Source organism: Sciurus carolinensis, chromosome 2, assembly GCF_902686445.1.
Source record: "Sciurus carolinensis chromosome 2, mSciCar1.2, whole genome shotgun sequence".
Taxonomy (NCBI): domain Eukaryota; kingdom Metazoa; phylum Chordata; class Mammalia; order Rodentia; family Sciuridae; genus Sciurus; species Sciurus carolinensis.
In genome coordinates, this window is record NC_062214.1 from 138,143,164 (window position 1) to 138,164,694 (window position 21,531).

The 21,531-nt window shown below is 35.6% G+C and overlaps 1 protein-coding gene across 7 annotated transcripts in view; it reads right to left on the reverse strand.

Moving 5' to 3' along the window:
- Slc25a21 (solute carrier family 25 member 21) overlaps positions 1-21,531 on the reverse strand; it is a 474,768-nt gene that overhangs the window by 30,644 nt on the left and 422,593 nt on the right. For 6 of the 7 annotated variants that reach the window (XM_047540312.1, XM_047540307.1, XM_047540309.1 and 3 more), the window contains 2 exons: positions 15,224-15,283; positions 11,137-11,244 (listed from right to left, as the gene is read on the reverse strand). In XM_047540312.1, coding sequence (XP_047396268.1) covers positions 11,137-11,244; positions 15,224-15,283 — 168 coding nt within the window. The remainder of the gene's footprint in view (positions 1-11,136; positions 11,245-15,223; positions 15,284-21,531) is intronic. The other variant, XM_047540310.1, reaches the window with a different exon arrangement.

Below are 21,531 nucleotides of genomic sequence, written 5' to 3' on the forward strand. Positions count from 1 at the left end.
AAGTTGGGTCCTTGGGATAAAGAAAAACCGGAATTCTAATGCCTACAAAAATCTGAAGTAGAAGCATTATGTGTTTTTGTTTTTGTTTTGTTTTTTCTTCTTCATTCAGGGACATTGTATCACACACATGTAAGCAAATATTTAATTAGAAAGGCAAAACATGACTTCCACTAGGATGCTTAAACAGGAAAATATAGAATCATTTTGACTAGTTCTCTGTAAACACAAGAAATTTTACTAAACTTATTTGATTACTGGGCTTCCATTTCAAAAAAAAATGGTGGCAGATTAGAATCATCAGTCAAATGATTCCAATTCTATCCAACCCAGCAGGTTGCCCATCACTTCAGTTTCCCTATGATAGTTATATTCACTTTGATTTTCATATTTAGTTACCACTTATGGGCCAAATTGCATTCTAACTTTCCTAGCTATATCTTTCACTGACTTGGGATATAGCTAATGTTGTGACTGCACACTACTTTATGGGAATCTTCAGTTCACTAGTACCTTTTAGAAGCATTTCCATTGGAAGTACCTCAAATTCTTCTTTAACTTTGATTTCAGTTATTGCCAACTGCTAATACTGGGAACTCCATGTTTTTCCTACATTAGTAAGTGTCATAGACTGTGCTAAATGTCTAGCACAGTGCTTTGATTATATTCTACAGACTTGCACTTTTTGCTTTAGTTCGTATTTGGAAATATATGCTGATAATTCCTTTTATATATATTTATGATAGTATTTCACAATGGTTATGGAATATGTAATCAAATTTCTGTTTAAAAAGTCCTTAAGAGGTTTAATTTAAAAAGAATATCCTAAGTGAAATAAGCCAAACACAGAAAGAAAAATATTGCTTGATTTAACTTATATATGAAATCTTTGTTTTAAAGGTCATTTAAATATACAGAGATAGAGATTAAAATGTTGTTTGCCATGGCAGTCGGGTGGGTAGGGAAGGAGGAGGAAATAATAGGTCAAAGGATGAAAAGTATACAAAAATAGCAGATATGTAGGATGAGTAAGTCTAGAGTTTTGATGTCCATCATGAAAATCACAGTTAATAAAATCAGATTGTGTTAGGATTTTGGTTAAGTAAGTATATTTTAGCTATTCTTCTTACACAAAAGAGTAACTGAGATGATAGATGTTAATCTGTTTCACTATAGTAACCTTTTTACTTTCTATACGTATCCCATAACATCATTTGTACATCCCAAATAAGCATAATAAAATTTAAAAATTAATTTTAAGGGACTGGGGTTGTGGCTCAGTGGTAGGGTGCTTGCCTAGCATGTGTAAGGCACTGGGTTCAATCCTTAGCAACACATAAAAATAAATAAACAAAATAAAGCCATTGTGTCAATCTACAACTAAAAACAATGAAAAAAATTTTTTTAAAAATTAATTTTAAAAGATGCAAACACACAAAAATATACACAAAAAGAAATAAAGGAAAGGAAGAAAAGGTTCTTTGTGTAAACAATGCTCCCAGGCACCACTCTGGAGCACTGATTCCTTACTCTCCAAGATCCCAGTTCTACCTACAAATCACTGAGATGACTTATGGCAGGCTGAATTATTTTTTCTGGCATTCTTCCATCCAACTACTGACCATAGCTGGCTCTGATTAGTTTGTGTGATCACTGACAGAGGTTTTAGGCAGTGGGCATTGTTCCCTGGGTAAATAACCATCAGAATATGGTCAATAGGTATAGGCATTGGGTGTGTCAGTGGATTTCCTCCATCTCTAAGGCCAGGGAAGAATTCTAGGCACACCACGTCAAGAGACAGCACGCTCCACATGTGTTCCTTTACTTACTTTCTAAAGCAGGGCTAATACTGTTGCATTTTATTGCCAAGGGAATGAGGGTGTTGCACTGGATTTCATCACGTGGATGGAAAGCAAACCGGATGAGACCTTTATACAATGGATTGTGTCCATATTTGCACCTTCAGAAGAATACTGCTTTGTTCAAAAAGAGGAGACCCAGTTGCTACATTTAGGTAAGAAAATATGCTTTCTCTTCAGGAGATAGATGATCACCTATACTTTTGATTACTAAATGAGGTCTTGATGCATTTTCATAAATTCAAAAAAGAAAAAAGAAAAGAAAGACCTGCCTTTTATTTGAGAACAAAATGTATGTGAAAGGAGAGGAGAGGAATCAGGCTCACGGGTCCACATTTATACATTTATTTTAGCTTTAGTTCTTAATTTAGCTTTTTGGTTCACTAATTCAACATTATAGTTTATTTTAGTAGGACATGATTATGAACAAAAAAGATATCCCAAATATAATTATATTCTATCTACTTTGGATAAACAGATCTATTTTTTAACAATCTGAACCCTCCCAGATGCTGAGCCATGGAACTATGGGGACACCCAGTTGCTGCCCAGAGTTCAGGGGGTGCATAGGCCCCTGGACGTGAGGAAACGGTGACACTACCTTGCCCTGCACTGTTGGCAGAGCAGGAAGGATGATGATGGTGTCATGGCCACAGAAGCTACTCTGAGAGGATACTGGCAATAAAGGCGTCTTTGCTTCTTTGTGGTTCCAGAAACACTTCCTTTTGATTTTTCTTAGAGCTTTTTCATTATCCAGGTTTCTTTGTCCAAATGAAAGCCTTATGGTTGAGTAGAAAGAGACTTCTATGTTAATATTCAGTTCCTTAGAACTACTAATATCATTGGATTTTATTTTCTCTACCTATAAGATGGGAATAAAGCCACCAACATTATAAAAAGAGAATTTGGAATATCAAATGAGCATTGGGAAAAGTGGAAGAGTTCACAATGGTGGTGAGAGGGATGAGATTATGGGGAAGTGTTGGCAGAAATCATCAATTATCTTCTCTTTAGACAGTTCTATATTACTTCATTTGAGGAAAAAACACATTATGTGAGTAATTTACAAAATTACATAAAAGTTTTTAAAAAAACAAAGGGAAAAACATGTAAGGTATCTTTCAGTGTCTGACATATAATAGATGTTCTGTAAATGGTAGCCATTATCATTAAAGTCTTGATTCTGAAAGCAGAAATCTAGGGTTCCTGGCACAGCTGAGTGGAAGACTGAAGTCTATTTTCTGTAAATGATAATAGAGAGGTAACTTGGCTGCTCCCTTAGGCATTGTTGAAAGATAACTATAGGAATAGATTCATATGCATAATTTTCTTTTCTGCTCACAAACATCACAGAGTGGAAAGAAATAATTTAGGTACTGAACAGTTGCCAAGCAGCATTTCACACAGTAATGCAGGAAAAATTTGAACTTAATACATCATCATGAATGCTGACATGCCCTTGAAGCTGGCTTCTCACACTGTCTGTAAATACAACCACACACTATGTATAACTCAACTTCTCTCTCTCCCTTTCTTGAAAGAGATGATTACAAAATACAGCCCTTCTATTTACTTTATGTTGACCCCAGATAACATTATGAAGTTTAGTCAAGCAATTTGTTCATTGCCTATGGTGAAAGTTAATCACTAAGCTTTGTGATATCATATATGATCTAATTGATCTCTATTAGATTGTTAAGTTCCCAGCACAGAGTGTGCAGAACCATATTTGGTGGTGTTATCCACAAACCAGAAACAAAATCAGAACTAATTTCTTCTTAAAAGTTTTATCTCTAAAGATTTTATCATCAATTACACATTTACTATCTGTTCACTGACTCTTATAGAGCAAGTAGACAGAAGACTAATTATTCCTTTCTTGGTTTTAATATCTTTAAAGATTACATAGAGGTAAAACAGGCTTTTGCAACTTCCTAAAGGCTTACTTAGGGAAATTGTACCTCCTTTAATATTTGGGGGTGAGAATGATTATGTTCATGTGTAATGTAGTCAAAAATGAGAGAGTAGAAGGAAAACCTGTGCCCCAGTCACACATCAGAGGCAAATCCTATAGACCTTAAGGGAAGGAAAATATAACCCTTTAGCCAAATAATATCTTTGAAGTAGATTTCAAAGTGGAGAGAAAAACTGGGAAACAATTCATACAAGAATTTGCTCCTGGGGAGAAATTCACATTTTCCAAGCTAAGAGAGACTATGTCAGCCAACCACCACTTGGCTTAGCACAACAGATAGGGGACTTCTAGTTCTTGTAAATATACAGATTTTTTTAAAGAGGTATTCAGTTAGAGGGGAGAAAGTTCCTATAAGGATAAAAAGCTACAAAGTCACACTTTTGGCAAGACTGGGCTTTCAAACCATCTCCTCCAATAGAAGAATCCCTGGCCAAGCTTAGTCTTAAGCCAACAAGATTACAAACTAGAACAACCCTTTGCTTGGGTTTAGTCTGAAGGATGGTGGGAAATTTGGATCTATCCTGATTTTATCAGAACATGTTTTTATACCCACTGAACCAAACCAGAGCATGACAAAGTTGTGATTACTCTACTCTCTATAGAAGGTCAAGCATATTTAAATTAGGGACTGGTTTTCTTTATTCACTGTGAATTTCAAGATGTTGGCCAAGGTTCTGGTACTGGAATTGGAGGAAGTGTGGCTGGGATTATAGTCTTTGACTGATACAGCGGTAATTTAATAAGTAGAGGCAAGACAAGTACACCTATTGGAATATTTTATATACAAGTTGGAAGGATATGAAGGCAGTATCAGGGACCAAAGTGTCCACAATTTCCTTTAAATTTTTGGAATAGTTTATGGTTAAATTGGGTGGGAAGGCATATTTTGTGGGTAACATACCTCTAACTGGTTAGAGAATTAGCCTAGACCACAGAGAAGACAACCAGGGTGTCTGGAGCTGCACAGTACCTGCCTTGCCTGAGAAGGCCTGCTGGGAATTGTACTTGGGCTCCAGGACTGCAGTTCCCATCAGACAGCTGCCAAGACCATAAACATAAGGACTCTCTGCTCTCAGTACTACATTTGGACCTCTGTTACAGGAGTCTTGCCCTGGGCCCCTTGCTGCAGGGGTCCCACTCTAGTCCTCTTCCAGCAATGTCTTCTCCACATAGCCAAGGGAACACTCACCTACATCTCACATCTCCTTTCTTTGCAGCCGGGACTGTGGTAGTTCTTCGGTTCCATCTTTATCACTCTGCTATTGCCTAGAAGCTGTAATGTGTAACATCAGCCTGTTTTATTCAGACTGTTTTCCACTACAGAGTCCCTCTCAACTGTGGCAATTTTGTGGGAATTTTCATGTTTAAAAGGCCATGTTGACTCACCACTTTAGGTTAAAGAAATAGGAAAATTCAAAATAACTCATGTTGGATTCCATGGTGGTTCATCTCCAGGATTGAAGTTAAAGAAGCTGAACTCAGACATTCTGTCAGAGAAACTCACCAAATGGCAGGACCAAAGTTATCTACCTGCAAAATAAGCCCCAATGGGGAATCCATTCTGCTTTATTTACAGGTGATATCAGGTCAGCTGGCCATTCTGCATGAAGCCCACACATTTAATGTCCCACAAGAATTCTTAGCTGTAATTGACTGAAAAGGCTGAACATGAGCTCAGTTCATGAAGTGACTAAGAAACTTGATCAAGAGACCATGTTAATGTTATATACTATTCCAGAGAAATAAAATCTTGACTGTTGCAGAATTCTTCCTATAGTGGCCTCAAATGTTCTTATTTTAATCTCTAACATCTGTTGCTATTCATTAGATATTTATAGCCAACAGATAGCCAGCTACTACTGTTTATGATAGTGGGCTTCCTCTGTTTATGACAATGAGTCTGACTTCTCAAAGGTCTATAAGCTTCCTGCCTGCCATTAAGCCTTGATAAAAAAGTCAGGCTGGATCAATCTCTCCCTTTTTCTCTTTCCCTTCCCTCCCCAGCCTCCAGTAATCACTCTTCTCTCTACTTCTATGAGATCAGAGTTTTGGATTTCACTTATGAGTGAGATCAAGAGGTATTTGTCTTTGCCTGGCTTATTCCACTTAACATAATGTCCTTCAGATTCATGTATATTACCACGAGTGGCAGTATTTCTTCTTTTATTATGGTGGAATAGTATTCCATTGTGTATATTTTCCACATTTTCTTTATCCATTTATCATTTGATGGACACTCAAGTTGATTCAATATCTTGAATAGTGTGAATAATGCAGCATTGAACATGGAGGTGCAGATGTCTCTTTGACATAATGATCTCATTTACTTTGGATATTTATGCAGTAATGGGGTTACTGGATTAAATGGTAGTTCTACTTTTAATTTATTGAGGAATCTCCATGCTATGGCTAGATAAAAGGAATAGGGAACAAGGTGTTCTCTGGCACAGTAGAGTAACTATGATATTGTATGGAGTATTTCAAAATAGAAGCGAGGATTCTGAATGTTCTTACCACAAATAAATAATAACTGCATGAAGTCATGATATGCCAAATACCCTGATTTTTATACATTTACTGAAACACTACGTTGTACCCCATAAATCTGTACCATCATGTGTCAGTTAAAAACAAAAGAAAAATTAAAAAGAATTCAGTCTCAATGGATGGTACTGACATGAGAATGCCCTAGTGGACTGAGAGAGAAGACTGACAACCACTCAGTGATCTGCATCTGTTCCCATCACTGAAGTCAGCTGTGACTGCTCAGTATTAATTGGGGCAATATCTCAAGATAAATTTGTCTCTACTTAAGCTTAAGGATTTAAAAGATCAACTTGCATCTAGAAATAGTTCTTACTGGTTGAATACCTACTATTCTGTGTTAAGACATTTGCATACATTATCACATTTGAATTCTTGTAAATAGCATGCTGCAGTAATTACTAGTAACATTTTTTAAACCATCACTATACATCAGATTGTATTGACATCTTTACATATATGTCTCATTTAATCCCCACTACACTCTTTGACATGGTCACTGCTATTATTCTTCCCTAAAAAATGAGGAAACTGGACTACAGTCAAGGTAGGAAATATGAAGCATATCACATAATCAATTAATTGTGATGTCCCTTCAGGGTTGTTCTAAATAGCACACAGAAATGTCCTGCTGTAAGATGGACTGATAATTACTGGTTTACCAATGAAGGAACTGTAAATATTGCAAGACCACCCTGTGGTTGGGAGTAGTGGTATACATCTGTAATCCCAGAGGATGGGCAATTTAGCAAGGCCCTAAGCAACTTAGTGAGACCTTGTCTCTAACTAAAATATTTTTAAAGGGGCTAGGGATGTGGTTCACAGGTTAAGTGCCCCTGGGTTCAATCCCCAGTACAAAAAACAAAAACAAAAACAAAAAAACAGGCTATGAGGAAATGGTGAAAAGCATGATAGGAACTTGGACCTGCTTTGTCCATCCTTCAATTGTCTTCCTGTTCTTGGCTGCTCTGATTATATATGTTCTTCAGTAATTTTCTCACAGGGTTTGAACTTTGTTAGAAATGACCAAAAGTGATATTACTAGTATTATAAGTGAAGTCATGGAACCTGAATGATATAAGGTTGAGACCCAAGATGGGCCAACTAGTTATTCCCACCTGATCAGCTGAGAAGGATTTCCCTAAAGAAGGAGCTTGATCCTGGAAGAGTCATTAGAAGCATTTCTTTTGGATTATATACTTTATACTGTTCTGTGTTTTCTACTTTTTCTACAGTGAGCAGATATTACTTTTTAAAGCAAGTGTTCCCAGACAATACATTTCATGTTAAGACATTTAACCATACAAAGCTCTTGCCTTAAACTCTTACCTTCCCTCACCATTCCAATCTCCTCCTCAGAGGTGACTATAGTTAGAAATTTAGTATGAATTCCTTAAACTGTCATATATGGAAGTCACTACCTATGTGTTGCTATTAAGCACTTGAAATATCCTAGTTGAGATATGCTGTAAGCATAAAGTACATACTAAATTCAAAATTCTGGCATAGAAAAAGTCTCATAGTTTCATACTGATTACATGTTGAAATGAAAATTAAGGAGATTATAAAAAAGATGAGTGGTTGCCTGAGATTAAGGGGTTGGGAGAAAGGGGTGAATATGTGCAGCATAGAGAATTTTAGGAGTGAAACCATTTTGCATGATACTTAAATGGTGGCTACATGTCATTAATTTGCCCAAACCTATAAAATGCCAACAGTGAACCTTAATGTAAACTATAGGTTTTGGGTGATAATGGTGTTAATGTAGGTTTATCAATTGTACCAAATGTACCACGGTTGGATAATGACATTGGGGAAAACTATGGATGTGTAGGGGAAAAGGGTTTGTGAGAAATTTCTGTACCTTTTTTCAATTTTGCCACAAATCTAAAATTGTTCTAAATGCTAAATTCTTAAAGAAAAAATATTTTGGATATATTGAGTGAAGTAAAATACATTATCAAATTAATTTCACCTCTCTTTTCACTTTTTCCTCTAGCTAATAGAAAAGGTGGTGAACATTTTATTTCTACTGAACCAGCACTGCTCTAGAGTCTAGATCACTTTTCGACTTTTACACATTCACATGTATGTAGAGAAAAATATAGATTTTTGGTGTTTTCTAACTTAAATATGCATTACCTTTATCACTGGATTTTAAAAAAAAGAATTAGAGTCTTTAAGTGCAATGGGCACTAAATTAATGTCTTTCTTCCTGTTCTTTATCTTCTTCCTGCTCCTTCTGTCTCTCTTTTTTTTTAAATTTTTATTGTAAACAAATGGGATACATGTTGTTTCTCTGTTTGTACATGGAGTAAAGGCATACCATTTGTGTAATCATAAATTTACATAGGTTAATGTTGTTTGATTCATTCTGTTATTTTTTCCCTTCTCCCCCCATCCCTCCCACCCCTCCTTTCCCTCTATACAGTCCTTCCTTCCTCCATTCTTATCTACAAAGCCTTAGAATGAAGGAAACATAACTATTCTTGGTTATAAAAATGCTGAAGTAAGCACACTTCATATGTGAATTAAATCAGCATAGGTAAAGATTCCCAAAGGGTACCCCCTTTTTGGATAAAAGAAAGCACTAGTCAATGGAAGAAGGCTTTGGGCATTAATGGGTCCTGGACAAAAGACCTATGAAACAGTAGCAAAATGACCTGAAAGTATTTTTTAAACAACTAGATTGAAATGTTCTATTCTTATCCTGTTACCTCTTTCTTTCAAACATTTTTTTGCAGTAGGCATAGTTCCATTCTTTATATTGGGTAACCACTCTCTGCTATTTTTTCAGTTTGATCTCTACTGCCTATGAAGTACCATACGAAAACAAAACCTCAGTTCAGCTACTGAATTCTGATAGTTGCCATAAATAAACACTGACATGTATGATCTATGTTATCAAAATTTTGCTAAGTTCTGGTTAGTTGAAGTAATATTAAAAATATTTTATAATGTATGTAATAGATTTCATTCTGAGAAAATATCTAACAGTGCACAGCTAAGTGGATTCTACAAAAGAAATTACCCCAAGCAAGCTCCCTCTCTCCCCTGCTTATAAATGGACTGAAATACATAAATGATCTACATAGATTGTACTTGTGTAAATGAACTGGGAACATATACACTTGCAATAATTTTTGTCCAGTTGGCATGGTGTTTATCATGTTCTAGCAAGGTGCTAGCATATGCAACATTAGCAGCTCTTACTTGGGCTCAGTGTAGAACTTCCTTGGGAGCAGAGGAGAGAAAAAGAACATTAGGCATGAGCACACATGTTGTGAAAATTTATTATTTTAATTGTTATGAGGGTTCCTTGGTGCTCTCTCCTTTTGCATCCCTGCAGCTACCTAGGTGAGGAAAAAAAAAAAACACTGCAACTGAAGACCTGTTTATGCCTTTTCTCACTCATTGCTACTCCAGGACAATGGGTAAAATAGGGACTGGATGGGAAATCTCCAAAATTTTCTTCTTGCAGGTAATTTTCTCAATCTAATAAACCAAGTTTTCCTTCCAAAGATTCCATGGAAACTGTTTTAAATGCTCCATATTGATGGGACATCTGAAAAGCATTTCTTTATTTTCTTCCTATATCTCATCATATTTTCTCATCATTCAAGAATGAATATAGAGCTAGTAGAACATAAACAAAAACTAGGGGTATACTGAGATTTTCAACTTTTCTAAGGTTTGATTAACATTTTGAAACTTAAAAAAAAATCTCCTTGAATTAGGATTGACTTCCTCTAAGTAGATACCATCTGCTATAGCAGCCCAACCCTGCCCCAACTTCCCCAGCCTAGGCCTTGGCAGTTACAGGTGAGTAGGGCCCCTTTCTTCCCTACACCCCTGCCCAAGAAGCTGTCAGGAAGCTCTAAGGCAGTATCAGCAGGCAGGAAGTGGGTTGGGGGTAAAGGGGTCTCCACCCATTAGCAGATGTTTAAGTAGTAGGCAGGAAAATTTTTCTACAGAAAAATCCAGGTTAGCAGATACTCCAAACCAATTTATGCCACATGCTACCCAGTTGTGGAAATAAATTAAAATGTTAAGAAAGAACACGGAATGCCAATTCCCTTGTTTTCCCTCACTTAGTGCCTCGCACCAAAAGAACAAATCAAGAACAGTTGGACTTGGTTTTTTAAAGGAAATTATTAGGCAACTAGAAGGAAGCAAAGGCAGCACACACCAAAGGAAACTGTTTACTTGGAACATCATGTACCAATGATTAAATGTTAAGACCCATCATTGTTCAGGTGGTGACATCTGCACAGACTTAGTAAGTTGCTCACTCAGATTTAACCAAATGACAACTTTGACAGATTATCAGAATCTTTTGGTGAGGGCGGTGGGTGGAATGGGGAAAGGAGTAAGGTAATTCTGAAGAATGACTTCAATTTTTAAAAGCACAATCATATTATCACCTCAATGGTTTTACTTTAGTATATTCTAGTGTGATATGAAAGAGAAGTTTTTCCAAATGTCAGAAAAACATTTCCAAAGAAGTCATTGTAGATTACATTATAGAGTACATTAGAACTCTAAAATAAAAACATATAAACATGTGTTTGTCTATCAGATCTTAGTGCATTTTGTTAACACTTCCTTGTAGAAGATATTTGACTTTTCCATATACTGCTTCCTTAACAATGATTCACTATGGTTGTAATAAGTGGGTAAGGGGTGGACCCATAATTTTATATATATACTTAAAAATAAAATTTTACATTTCTTAATAGTATGTAAACATTAAATGGTTACCTCTGTGAATGTGTTCCGATTGGCTTGCAAGCCAACTTTTACTACCTCAAAAGGGTTAACCACGATGGCTTCTGTTAGTCCAGATCCCAATCCAGCAATGGCAAATGTCTAGAAAAATTAAATCCATCAATTTTTTAAAACAAGTTATCCTGTATACTAGGTTAGGTATCCTATTCATTACACTGTGCAGCCGAATGTTATGATGAGAATGGAGAAATCTATGTAAGTGCACCATATACCATTACTAAACAGCTTTAGTTCTTGATTAGATGCTGACAATTCATGAAGAAGAAATTACAGAAGCCACAAACCACATCCTAACAATTTCAAAATAAAATGTCAAAGCCCCATCAACAATGACTTTTTCCTTTAACAAAAGGCAAGGTTGTTTTACTGATTTAAGGTGGATACTAAAAACATCTGCACATATAACAGTTAAAGAGAGTTTAAATTGTAAAAGGAGAGCTTCAGTTTTTTAACATTGCTAAAATACATTTATTGAGCATATGAAGAAATCCAAGGAGCAGAACCACAAATAAAATGTTTATAAAAAGCTAAATTCCAGAGTAGCTAGAAACATTCAAATATATAGTCATGTTCCAGAGTCACTATTCCAGACTGTTAACAAAAATTAATTTTTATTCATGTTCTCTACTTAAAACAAAATAAAACTAATGATTGCCCTATGTTTCTGGACTTAAAAACTGAGGAATAAAAGCTAAGATCAGAAAGGGCTAAGTTGTTCTAAAGGGCTCAACTAAAATCTAGAACATTTATCAAAAAATGTATGTCGGGCTCTTAATTGCTGTGTATTAAAATAGAGGTACTTTGGCTTAGGCAGAGGGTAGTGAAGGGAGGGGAGGGGGTATGGGGATAGGAAGGATAGAAGAATGAATTGGACATTATTACTCTATGTCCATGTATGATTACATGACCAGTGTGATTCTACATCAGGTACAACCAGAAGAATGAGAAGTTATACTCCATTTATGTATGATGTATCAAAATGTATTCTACTGTCATATATAACTAATTAGAACAAATAAAAAAAATTCCAGCAATAGAAAAGAATAACTTTATGGAATTTTCTTCCAAGTATAATTAATGTTAAGGGTTTTCCAGAAAATCTGTATCAAAAATAACCATGACAATTAAAACACACCCCACATAAAATAAAAACACAAACAAAATTTAGAAACAAAATCAAGCAAATCCTCTAGTCTCCAAAACAGATGCCAGAAAAAAGTATTATTTGCTGCAGAATCTCTACTTCCAGGAGAAGAAGTAGCACTGTATACAACAGAAGAGTAAAACTAGTGAAGAGTAAAGAACAGATACTCTTATTACGGGACTCTAATATCTTCAAATTAGAAGAGAAAAAGAGAGAAGGGAGAAAGGAATGTTCTTTAATCTTAGAGGGGTAGGTAGGGTAGAACAAGGGCTGGATACAGACCTGAGAGGGCAGGTTTAGGATTTGGTTTTGCCATACGTTGGCTGTAGGATCAGAACTTCCACAGACAGTAGTTTTTACACAGACAAAAGTGCTCAGTCATGGGGTGCATGGAGGCTATACCCCACTTGCCAAGCCAGACCCTGGAGAGATATCAGTCAGGAGGTAGAGCCGCCTTTTCATAATTCACACAAAGACACCATGTGTGCTGACCGGGGCTGCGTATGAATCACTGGACCTTTGATTAGCCAGTTTTCTCATCCATAAAATGAAGATAATAATATCTAATTTTCCTACCTCAGAAAGTTATTATGTGGGTCAAAACACTGTGCACAAGGTCTTTGAAAGTGCTTTCCAAACACCATTGTCTTATTGCATATAAAAAGAGAGGAAGATTGGTATTGCATACAGATTCTAGGAGAGAAGGCATAACTAATGATGTTTTCCTTTTATCCCACTTCATTACAATTTTAAGCATAATTTGTATAGGTTACCTGACCAAATATTTTATTCATTTATCTCAAACTTCCATCATGGAAGCCAAAAGCAGGGGAAAAACACCAGTCCCAAACTCTTCTGACTGGAAAAGCTAAAATCCAGATGTTCAGGTTTTTATTACTTACTATATGCAATCTTCCAAGTAAATCACTTTTTGGTTCTTATATAATGCTCAGCTACATTTGCTGTCAAAACTAGTGTTCAGCAGTCCCTTGTCAAAAGAATTGATCAGATATCAGCAGATCATATTACTTAGGTTTCTGCAGAGACTTGGGTTTACTGTTGGGTTCCCAGTTTCCTAGGTTTTTCATGGGAGCACCAGGGCATATTTCACAGCTAAGTGCCTATTTGTATATAAAAACAACTAGAATAAATGAGTTCAAGAAAAAAGAACTGTATACAGTTTACTTTGCATGCATTCTGTTATAGAAGCTGGAGTGGTTAACTGCTTTACTGTTTCAATTCTCAAGTCAAAGACCTGCAGTCTCTCACGTGGTACTGATGCTCAACACAATAAAACCAGCTGGCCCTCTGGAGGCCATATTTTATTGTCTTTTGCTAGGAAGTCTTTAATCCTCTTTTTGCCAACATGTTTCCAATGCCAAAAATGACATTAAGGGAAGACACTGAGGGATTAAAAACAAAATCTTGATATAATTTTGGGATTCATGGCATGACTATTCCTTTCCAGGCTCCTTCGCAGCCACCTTGTTCAGGCAGGCGTTTGGAGAGGAAATTTCTTGGTGTTAACAAAAAGCAATAGCTTTAAATTTCTTAATGAGATCCCTTCTAGAAAAGGAGCAGGTATAATTTTTAAAGTAACAGAAATTTCTTCTTGGATGGTCTATTTGGTGGAGTAAATATTCTGAAACCTTTACAAGTATAGACCATCCCCTGATAACGGTTCAATCCATAATTTTTTACTTTTGTTAAAAAATGATACATATTCCATATTTTGAATGTTGATCTTTTCTCAGACTAGCAACATGCAGTACTATACTCTCTCATGATGCTGGGTGGTGACAATGAGCTGCGGCTCCCAGTCAGTTATATCATTAAGAAGGTAAACGACCAATGTTCTATGGCGTACTTTGTTTTTAAGCTATGGCAATTGGTAAGTTAGTTATAGTAAATGCATTTTTTTTGGTGGTACTGGGTATTGAACCCAGGGCCTTGTGCATGCAATGCAAGCACTCTACCAATTGAGCTATATCCCAACCCCTAAATGCTTTTTTACTTACTATATTTTCACCTTATGGTGGGCTTGTCTGATTTAAGTTCATCACAATTAAAGGAACATCTACAATTAAAGAGTGGAACCTCAGAACACTGCCTCTTCTGTTGAGTTTTGAGGCACATTTCAGTGGGCAAGTGGGAATTTTCCTAAAGACTAGAGTGTACATTGCCAATTGGAGCAACGATGTACTTAATTTTGCTTTCTTTTTCAGATTCGGAGGGAGAGATTAGTGCATTTGCTCTCTCTGGAGCTCCTGGTGCACACACATTTGGCTAATATAATTTAACTCACTTAAAAAAAGCAGCAAAGTCACCAAGATGGAGAAGAGTGGCACAGGGAAATGTCCAAATCAAGTGAATTTCATGTTACATTCAAGTTTTGTTGTTATAAAATCACTATTCTCCCTGGCTAAGTTGTTTATAGTTATTTCTATAAAAGGCTCTTTAATCTGTGCCTGATCACAGAGTGATTTATCCTGAGTGACTTTAAGTCCTATATTGACTACAGTTTGAGCAATAGCTGGAATAGTGACCTTTTAGGAAATAATCTCAGGCATACTGACTTTTGCATAAATAGATATGTGTAGTATATATGTAAACATATGCATGTTTGGTTTTAAAAGAGCCTTTGATAAATGTACTCTTTATTTTATATTCTTGACCATATCTCACATAGGTCCTTCCAGGCATATCATTATTATTATCATAAATTCATCACTGGGAGCTATAAAATAGTCAAATTGTGAGTTATTAGGAAGATGGCTTTCAACAAGTAGCTGAACATTGAATAACTCGAATTCATATTTTAGTAGCGGGGCTTGGGGAATCAAAAGGGTTTTTGTTTCTAGATTTCACTTTATGAAATAACACACACACTTAAGTATAATAAATACTCTCACTTACCAATGCTGGTGACAGTGACACATATCCTAGCAATTTCTTGTACTGCTCAAAGGTGAAAAACTGTGAAACAAAACCAAGCCCAGAGATTTATGACAATTTCCTGCAACAAACTCTTTAATTGACTAAAAATTCTTTGCTAAATCGTTATATTAACCAGTATTTTAGAAAATGATAAACCATCTAACAGTTTTTAATCCTGTTTCAGGCAGTTGCTATTGGATCTTATTTTAACATTCACATTTTTCAAATGCAGTTATAATAACCTACAGAAGAGCTGATGGAATCCTTTATAGCAGTAAATGAACCATACAACTTCCATTTACCATGACCATTTTCAGTTTCCCCAGACATCAATAGACTTCTTTTTTATGGCAGTGATTCAAAATTATAGGCACAGAGACCTGGACTCTTGGTCTCCTATGTTTTCTCTATGAACTGTGTTCCCAGCAAATGTCCAATTTTCTAACACGCTTGTAAAAGACATTCACTTCTCAGACTTTATATTATACTGCTGTGTCTCTGTACTGTTTCATGAGATGAGAGAGCTGCTTATTCCTTATTTTAAAATCTGATGAAGAAGATGATGATGATGGAGATGATTATCATGGTGATGAGGATGATGAGGATGATCAAGATACTATTCATTTCTTCAGAAGATGATTACTAAAATTTTCTCTTCAAACAAGAATGGAATCCTAAGAGGCAAATCTAATCCTTCCCCTTTCTATAGCCTGGTAAAAAACTTGATTAAACATTATTATTATTATTATTATTATTATTATTATTATTATTATTATTATGTGTGTGGTGCTGGGGTTTGAACCCAGGGCCTTGCCCATGCTAGGCACACACTCTACCTACTGAACTATATGCCCATCTCCTGGTCATGATGTTTTGCTCCTGGGAACTCATTCAAGTAGCTCCAACATCACTGATAATGTATATGTTCTTAGGTCCTGTTAAGTTGCATTCTTAAGACCTAAGAAACTGCAAGGGAAATCAAATGTTTTCTACTTTATTACTTCATAGCCTAGTAAAATGGGACAATAAAAAATAGAGATTTTGGGGGCCAAATAATGCTTCGTTGTTAGAAGGAGGTGGTGCTTTATAGACAAGGTTCTTTTTTTTTTTTTTTTTTTTTTTTTCAGTACTGGGGATTGAACTCAGGGCCTTGTGCTTTCGAGGCAAGCACTCTACCAGCTGAGCTATCTCCTCAGCCCTAGACAAGGTTCTTAATGTATCTTTGGGCAGTCCCAAAGTCATTATACCACAAGATTAATTTTAATTTCTTTTAGAGACTCAGGAATTACTTTTGTGCTATGGTCCTTTATATTAACTACAGATCTGGACTTTTCTGAAACAGGTATTCATTCATTCACTCATCTAATGAATATTGACTAGATTCCTTCCATTCTAGGTACTGGGAATGCAACAGTAAACAGAGAGACCTCTGTCTTTTTGATTTCATGCTCTACTGGATGGTGATAATCCTGAAAGTATCCTGGTGTTAGACAGCATTCATGGAGACCACTGTTGGATGAGATGTGCACTAGAAATCATTAACTATGGAAGGAAAAGGATTATCACCTTAGGTTTTAAAGATAATTTATTTTTCCTCCATTTTATTATCATCACTTTGACAATCACATTGGTGGAAGGTGAGCAGTGCTGGATTTACATTCTAGTTGTGCCACCTAGCTATGAAAGCATGGGCGAGTTGTTTAACCTTTCTAACCCTCAAGAACACAAAGCATACCTTTTAAGAGTTTCTATTGGGGATTGAACTCTAAGGCCTTACACATACTAGGCAAATGCTTAATCACTTAGCTACATCTCCAGTCCTAATAAGAGAATTTAAGTAAGATTCCCTGATATGTCTGGCACATAGGAGACTTTTGGAAAATCTTAGTTCCCATTCTCTGTATTTATTTAGGTTACCAAAGGAACCATAGATGACTTAATTATGTGCACTATGCATGAGAACATACTGTGGTCTAGGAAACATGATAACTTCTACCTTTTGCATGTGCTCCTGCATATAACACATACAGCAAACCCATCAGATCAAGAGGCTAGAATACAATCATGAGTTCCACTGAATATGGAAGCAAAGAACTGAGCTTTCCCTTGAGTTAAATCTAACTCCAAAGTTTCTGAGCACTCTCACGCCTAAACTATACTTATTTCTCACTAACATGATTGTTAGTGGTTTACGAAGAGTTTGCCCTTGGGTTTTCCTGCTGCTGGGGATGAGGTCTTCTTGCCTCCTGTTATATCTGAGGTGGTCACACAGAACCTGGAAGACCTGGAATTCCTTAGGGGAGAAGATTTTGAACTTTTATTGCCAAAAATCTACATAAAAATATTTATCCAAAACACACACACACACACACTCAAACAAATGCACACATGCACAAGGGAGAGCATATGGTCTTAGATTTATAATTGAAATAAAACATTGCCATAAAACAATATTTACTTCCAATGTATAATGCATTATTTTCTGTTCTATTTCTTTAAAAATTTTCTGGTTATGACCCACTACATCTAATGATCTTCTAGAATGATTCCATAGCCCCTGGGTCATGACCCACATTTTGGAAATACTGCATTAGAGACCTACATTAAGATGGAGTTAAAGAAAATTCTGGGAGATGGTGGAGTTCACAGAAGTCTCCACCACCTTATTAGCTTTCAGTGCAAAGATGCATTTGTTTCCTGGCTGGTTTGTATTCTTTCTGGTTTTCTGTCATTACAAGGATTAAGGGCCCAAGTGATGTCAAGGGAGAGGTCCTTTTAAGGATTTCCAAGTCTATACCCGGGGAGCAATTCTAGGCATTTATTTCTCTATCTCGAAGGTTATTAAAAACCAAGCTACTACTGTTTGATTGGCACTCATTAGCAGTCTTGATGGAACTTTTGGTGAATGACTAGGATGAAGTGATTCAGGTTCCTGGGAATAAAGAAACACTATAGGTCACAGTGATAAATTGTTAATGTACTAAATTAAAAAATAATGAACACCTCACATATTCTAATTAAGCAAATAGTACTTAAAACTAAAAAAAATCTATTATAATTTTTACCTTTGCAACCAAAATCTAATTGACCAAATACAAAATAAAACAATGTCTATTTAAGTATGCATTCTACCATCATGTATAACTAATTAGAAAAAAATAGAAAAATAAAACAATATCTCCAGAAAGGAAAAGCTAAAATCTTTCAAAATGAATTTTTAACAATAGTAAAATAATATAAATATATTCATTGTATTTGAAATCAATGTTCATTTAAAAACATCCAATGATTTATCTGTCCATTCAATCAAGAAATATCTACTGGATGTGTCTCATATGTTTAAAGCTGAGAAAACTTTATACTAGATTTATATCCTTAAGAACTAATAGATCAGCTGTTATTTTAATTCCTGTTCACATAGTACTATTCCTTTATGGCTTTCATGGTATTTCTTAATAATATCTCATCCAAAACATTAGCTAAAGTATTGACTGATAAAAGTACCCAGTCATATAAAATACCAGATTGCACTCTAGGGATGAAATTCAAAAGGTCAACATAAAGTTGCTACAAAAGTCATGCAAATGTATGGCTAATGAGTTTTGAAACTACTCATATCTACTCACATCAAATACAAAATTAATCATGCTGTTTGTAAGCTATATTAGTATGCAAATATTGGTGATCTGGCCAGACTTATTGACCATGTCCTTCCTAGAGAAGAGTCACACTGTGGTAGGACAGGGGACATGGGTACATTGGTACATTCTGCCTGGCTGAACCAGTTCTCCACTTTTCCCTTTGTTTTCACTTCATGCAGTTTGATCTATTTGAATCTTACTTTTAGCAACTGGGATCTGAGTAGTGCTCAGTTTGGGGCTAATTCTGAGGCAAGCTCCTTCTGAGTATCCTTTCAATGCCTTTTGAATTTTGATGCTTTCCAGTTTGGCTGGCAGGTACAGACCTGTGTGGCTGCTAAGCATTGTCCTTCTAAAACTCTTGGACAGTTATTTCCTAAGCCTTGATAGTGTCCCCACAGGTGTGCACTGGTCATACTCAGCTGAATACTTGTGGGGGACCTTCTGCAGATCTCAGGAGTTGTCTTCCTGCAGTGCTTGCTCTTCCTTCTCTATCCTGTGAGCTCTAGTTACTTTGTTCTCCCCAGTCTCTCAGCTCTTTCACCACCCAGGGAGTCCAGTGGGCTCTGCTTTTATTTCCCCTCCCTGCCTTGAGCCTGGAAACACTCTCAAGGCCATAAGCTGTAGTCATCACAGGGCTCATCTAATTTGTTTTAGATATTACTATGCTTCATTGTCTGATTCCAGTGTCTTGAAAGTTGTTTCATATATTTTTTTCATTTTTGTCTTGTTGTTTCAGGTGGGAGAGTAAATCTGCTCCCTGTTACTCCATCTTGATTAGAAGTAGAAGTCCTGGACCTCCAGAAATTCAGAATAATTGATGTGGAGATTTGGGTAAACAGATTCTCTCTCTTTCTATAAATTTTTTTTCTGTTTTTCTCTCTCTGTTTCATTTATTCAATTGAATATTTACTATGTGTAGACACCATAAGTGTAGGTATATTATAGTTAGCAAAGAACCTTCACAATTCATATCTCATGAGTTTGGTTAATATAAGGTAGTCCTTGAGAATCTGAACATGGAATAATGGTATTTATGGACCTGTGAAGCTCAATACTAAACCCTGGAACCTAAAACATAGTGCCTCCTGTCTCTCAGAGACCAGTGCTCTTCTGAGTTCTTCATTTCACTTTCTAATTGCAATACTAATTACATTTTAAATTGAGAAAGGGAGAGTTTTGTTTATTTAGCATCAGTGAATCATACTATTTTAATGATAAATATAATTTCAAAGAATAAAGTACAAACTTAAAATTATCTGGTTTTGATTATGATACCAACTGCAACTGATGTGTCCACCCCAAAGAATAAATACACATGCATGCATGCACAGACACATACACACACACACACACACACACACAGTATCTGAATATTATTTTTTTCTGAAGTAAACTTTGATGACATACAATGAAGCAGTTTATGATGTATGAAATTACTACAATCAGGTGATTGCTTTCCTCACAAATCCTAAGATAAATATCTATAAAATGAATCCTTTTATAAATTGTGTTGAAAAACTAGTGCTATCCATCTGGCAAAGATACACTTAACTCCAAGTTATACTTAAAAAGCCAACATACTTACCATATGTCTCAATAATTTTAAGGTAAAATCTACTTGAAACAAGATGTCTGGGACACATACACCATATCCAGTTGCCCAAAAGTTCATCTGTTAACCATTGTTCTGGCACAGAGCACTGCTTCTTTTTTTTTTAAACTAGAGACTCAGTTTTGTAAAGCTCGACTCTTTTTTTCCTTGTAAAAGATTGTTCAGTGTTGATAAACTTTAATCATCATAAAGTTTAAAATGTCTCCAATACATAGTATTAAAAATATTCCAGGAAAATATCAAATTATAATGTACTTTGTTTATACATGTAAAATACTGAACAAATGAATATATTACTCCATGGAGACAAAGTGATTTTCCTTTTGAACAGGAACTCTGCTCTGTTTGTTTACTTAGGCAATCTTTTATCAAGTGAAGCCATTTCATAATTCAATTCGGCCCTTTTGTGTACTTTGGTGAACTTTTTCCAGATTCTTTATAGAGATTCAGATCCTTGTAATGAAATTTGTATTGAAGTAATAATATAAAATCACGAAATTATAACAACAAAGAGGACAAATTTATAGAAAAAGTATTTTTAAATGTTTGTTTTCTGAATTCTCTATACAAATTAAGTTTTGTAAAATTACTTTTAACATAATTTAAAAGTTTGATGTTTGTGTATATATGTTTAGTTATTTCATAATAATTTTTAACACAGTTGCCCACTTGACTTACTCAGTAAAAGTTTTTAAGCTGTTCTTTCTTGCTTTTCATCAGGAATATTGGGACTATAAATTGAGTATGTGAAAAATCTTTATGACATTAAGGTAAATGACACAAAGCTGGAAAGGAAGTCTTTGAGTCTGTATATGTTATTTTTGTTGAAAGACAAAGCCATATTTGGTGATGTCAGAGCTGGGGGTAAGGGAGCAATGCCAGTCAGTCACTGTAATCAGAATTTTTGTCTGAGAGAACATATTAAAAATGTGCAGATACAGTTTTTTTTTTTTTTTTATCCTAGGAGGCTCTTGGCACATTGCTCTGATCCCAATCAGATATTCAATTGGCAAGTAGTACATAAACCTCCACAG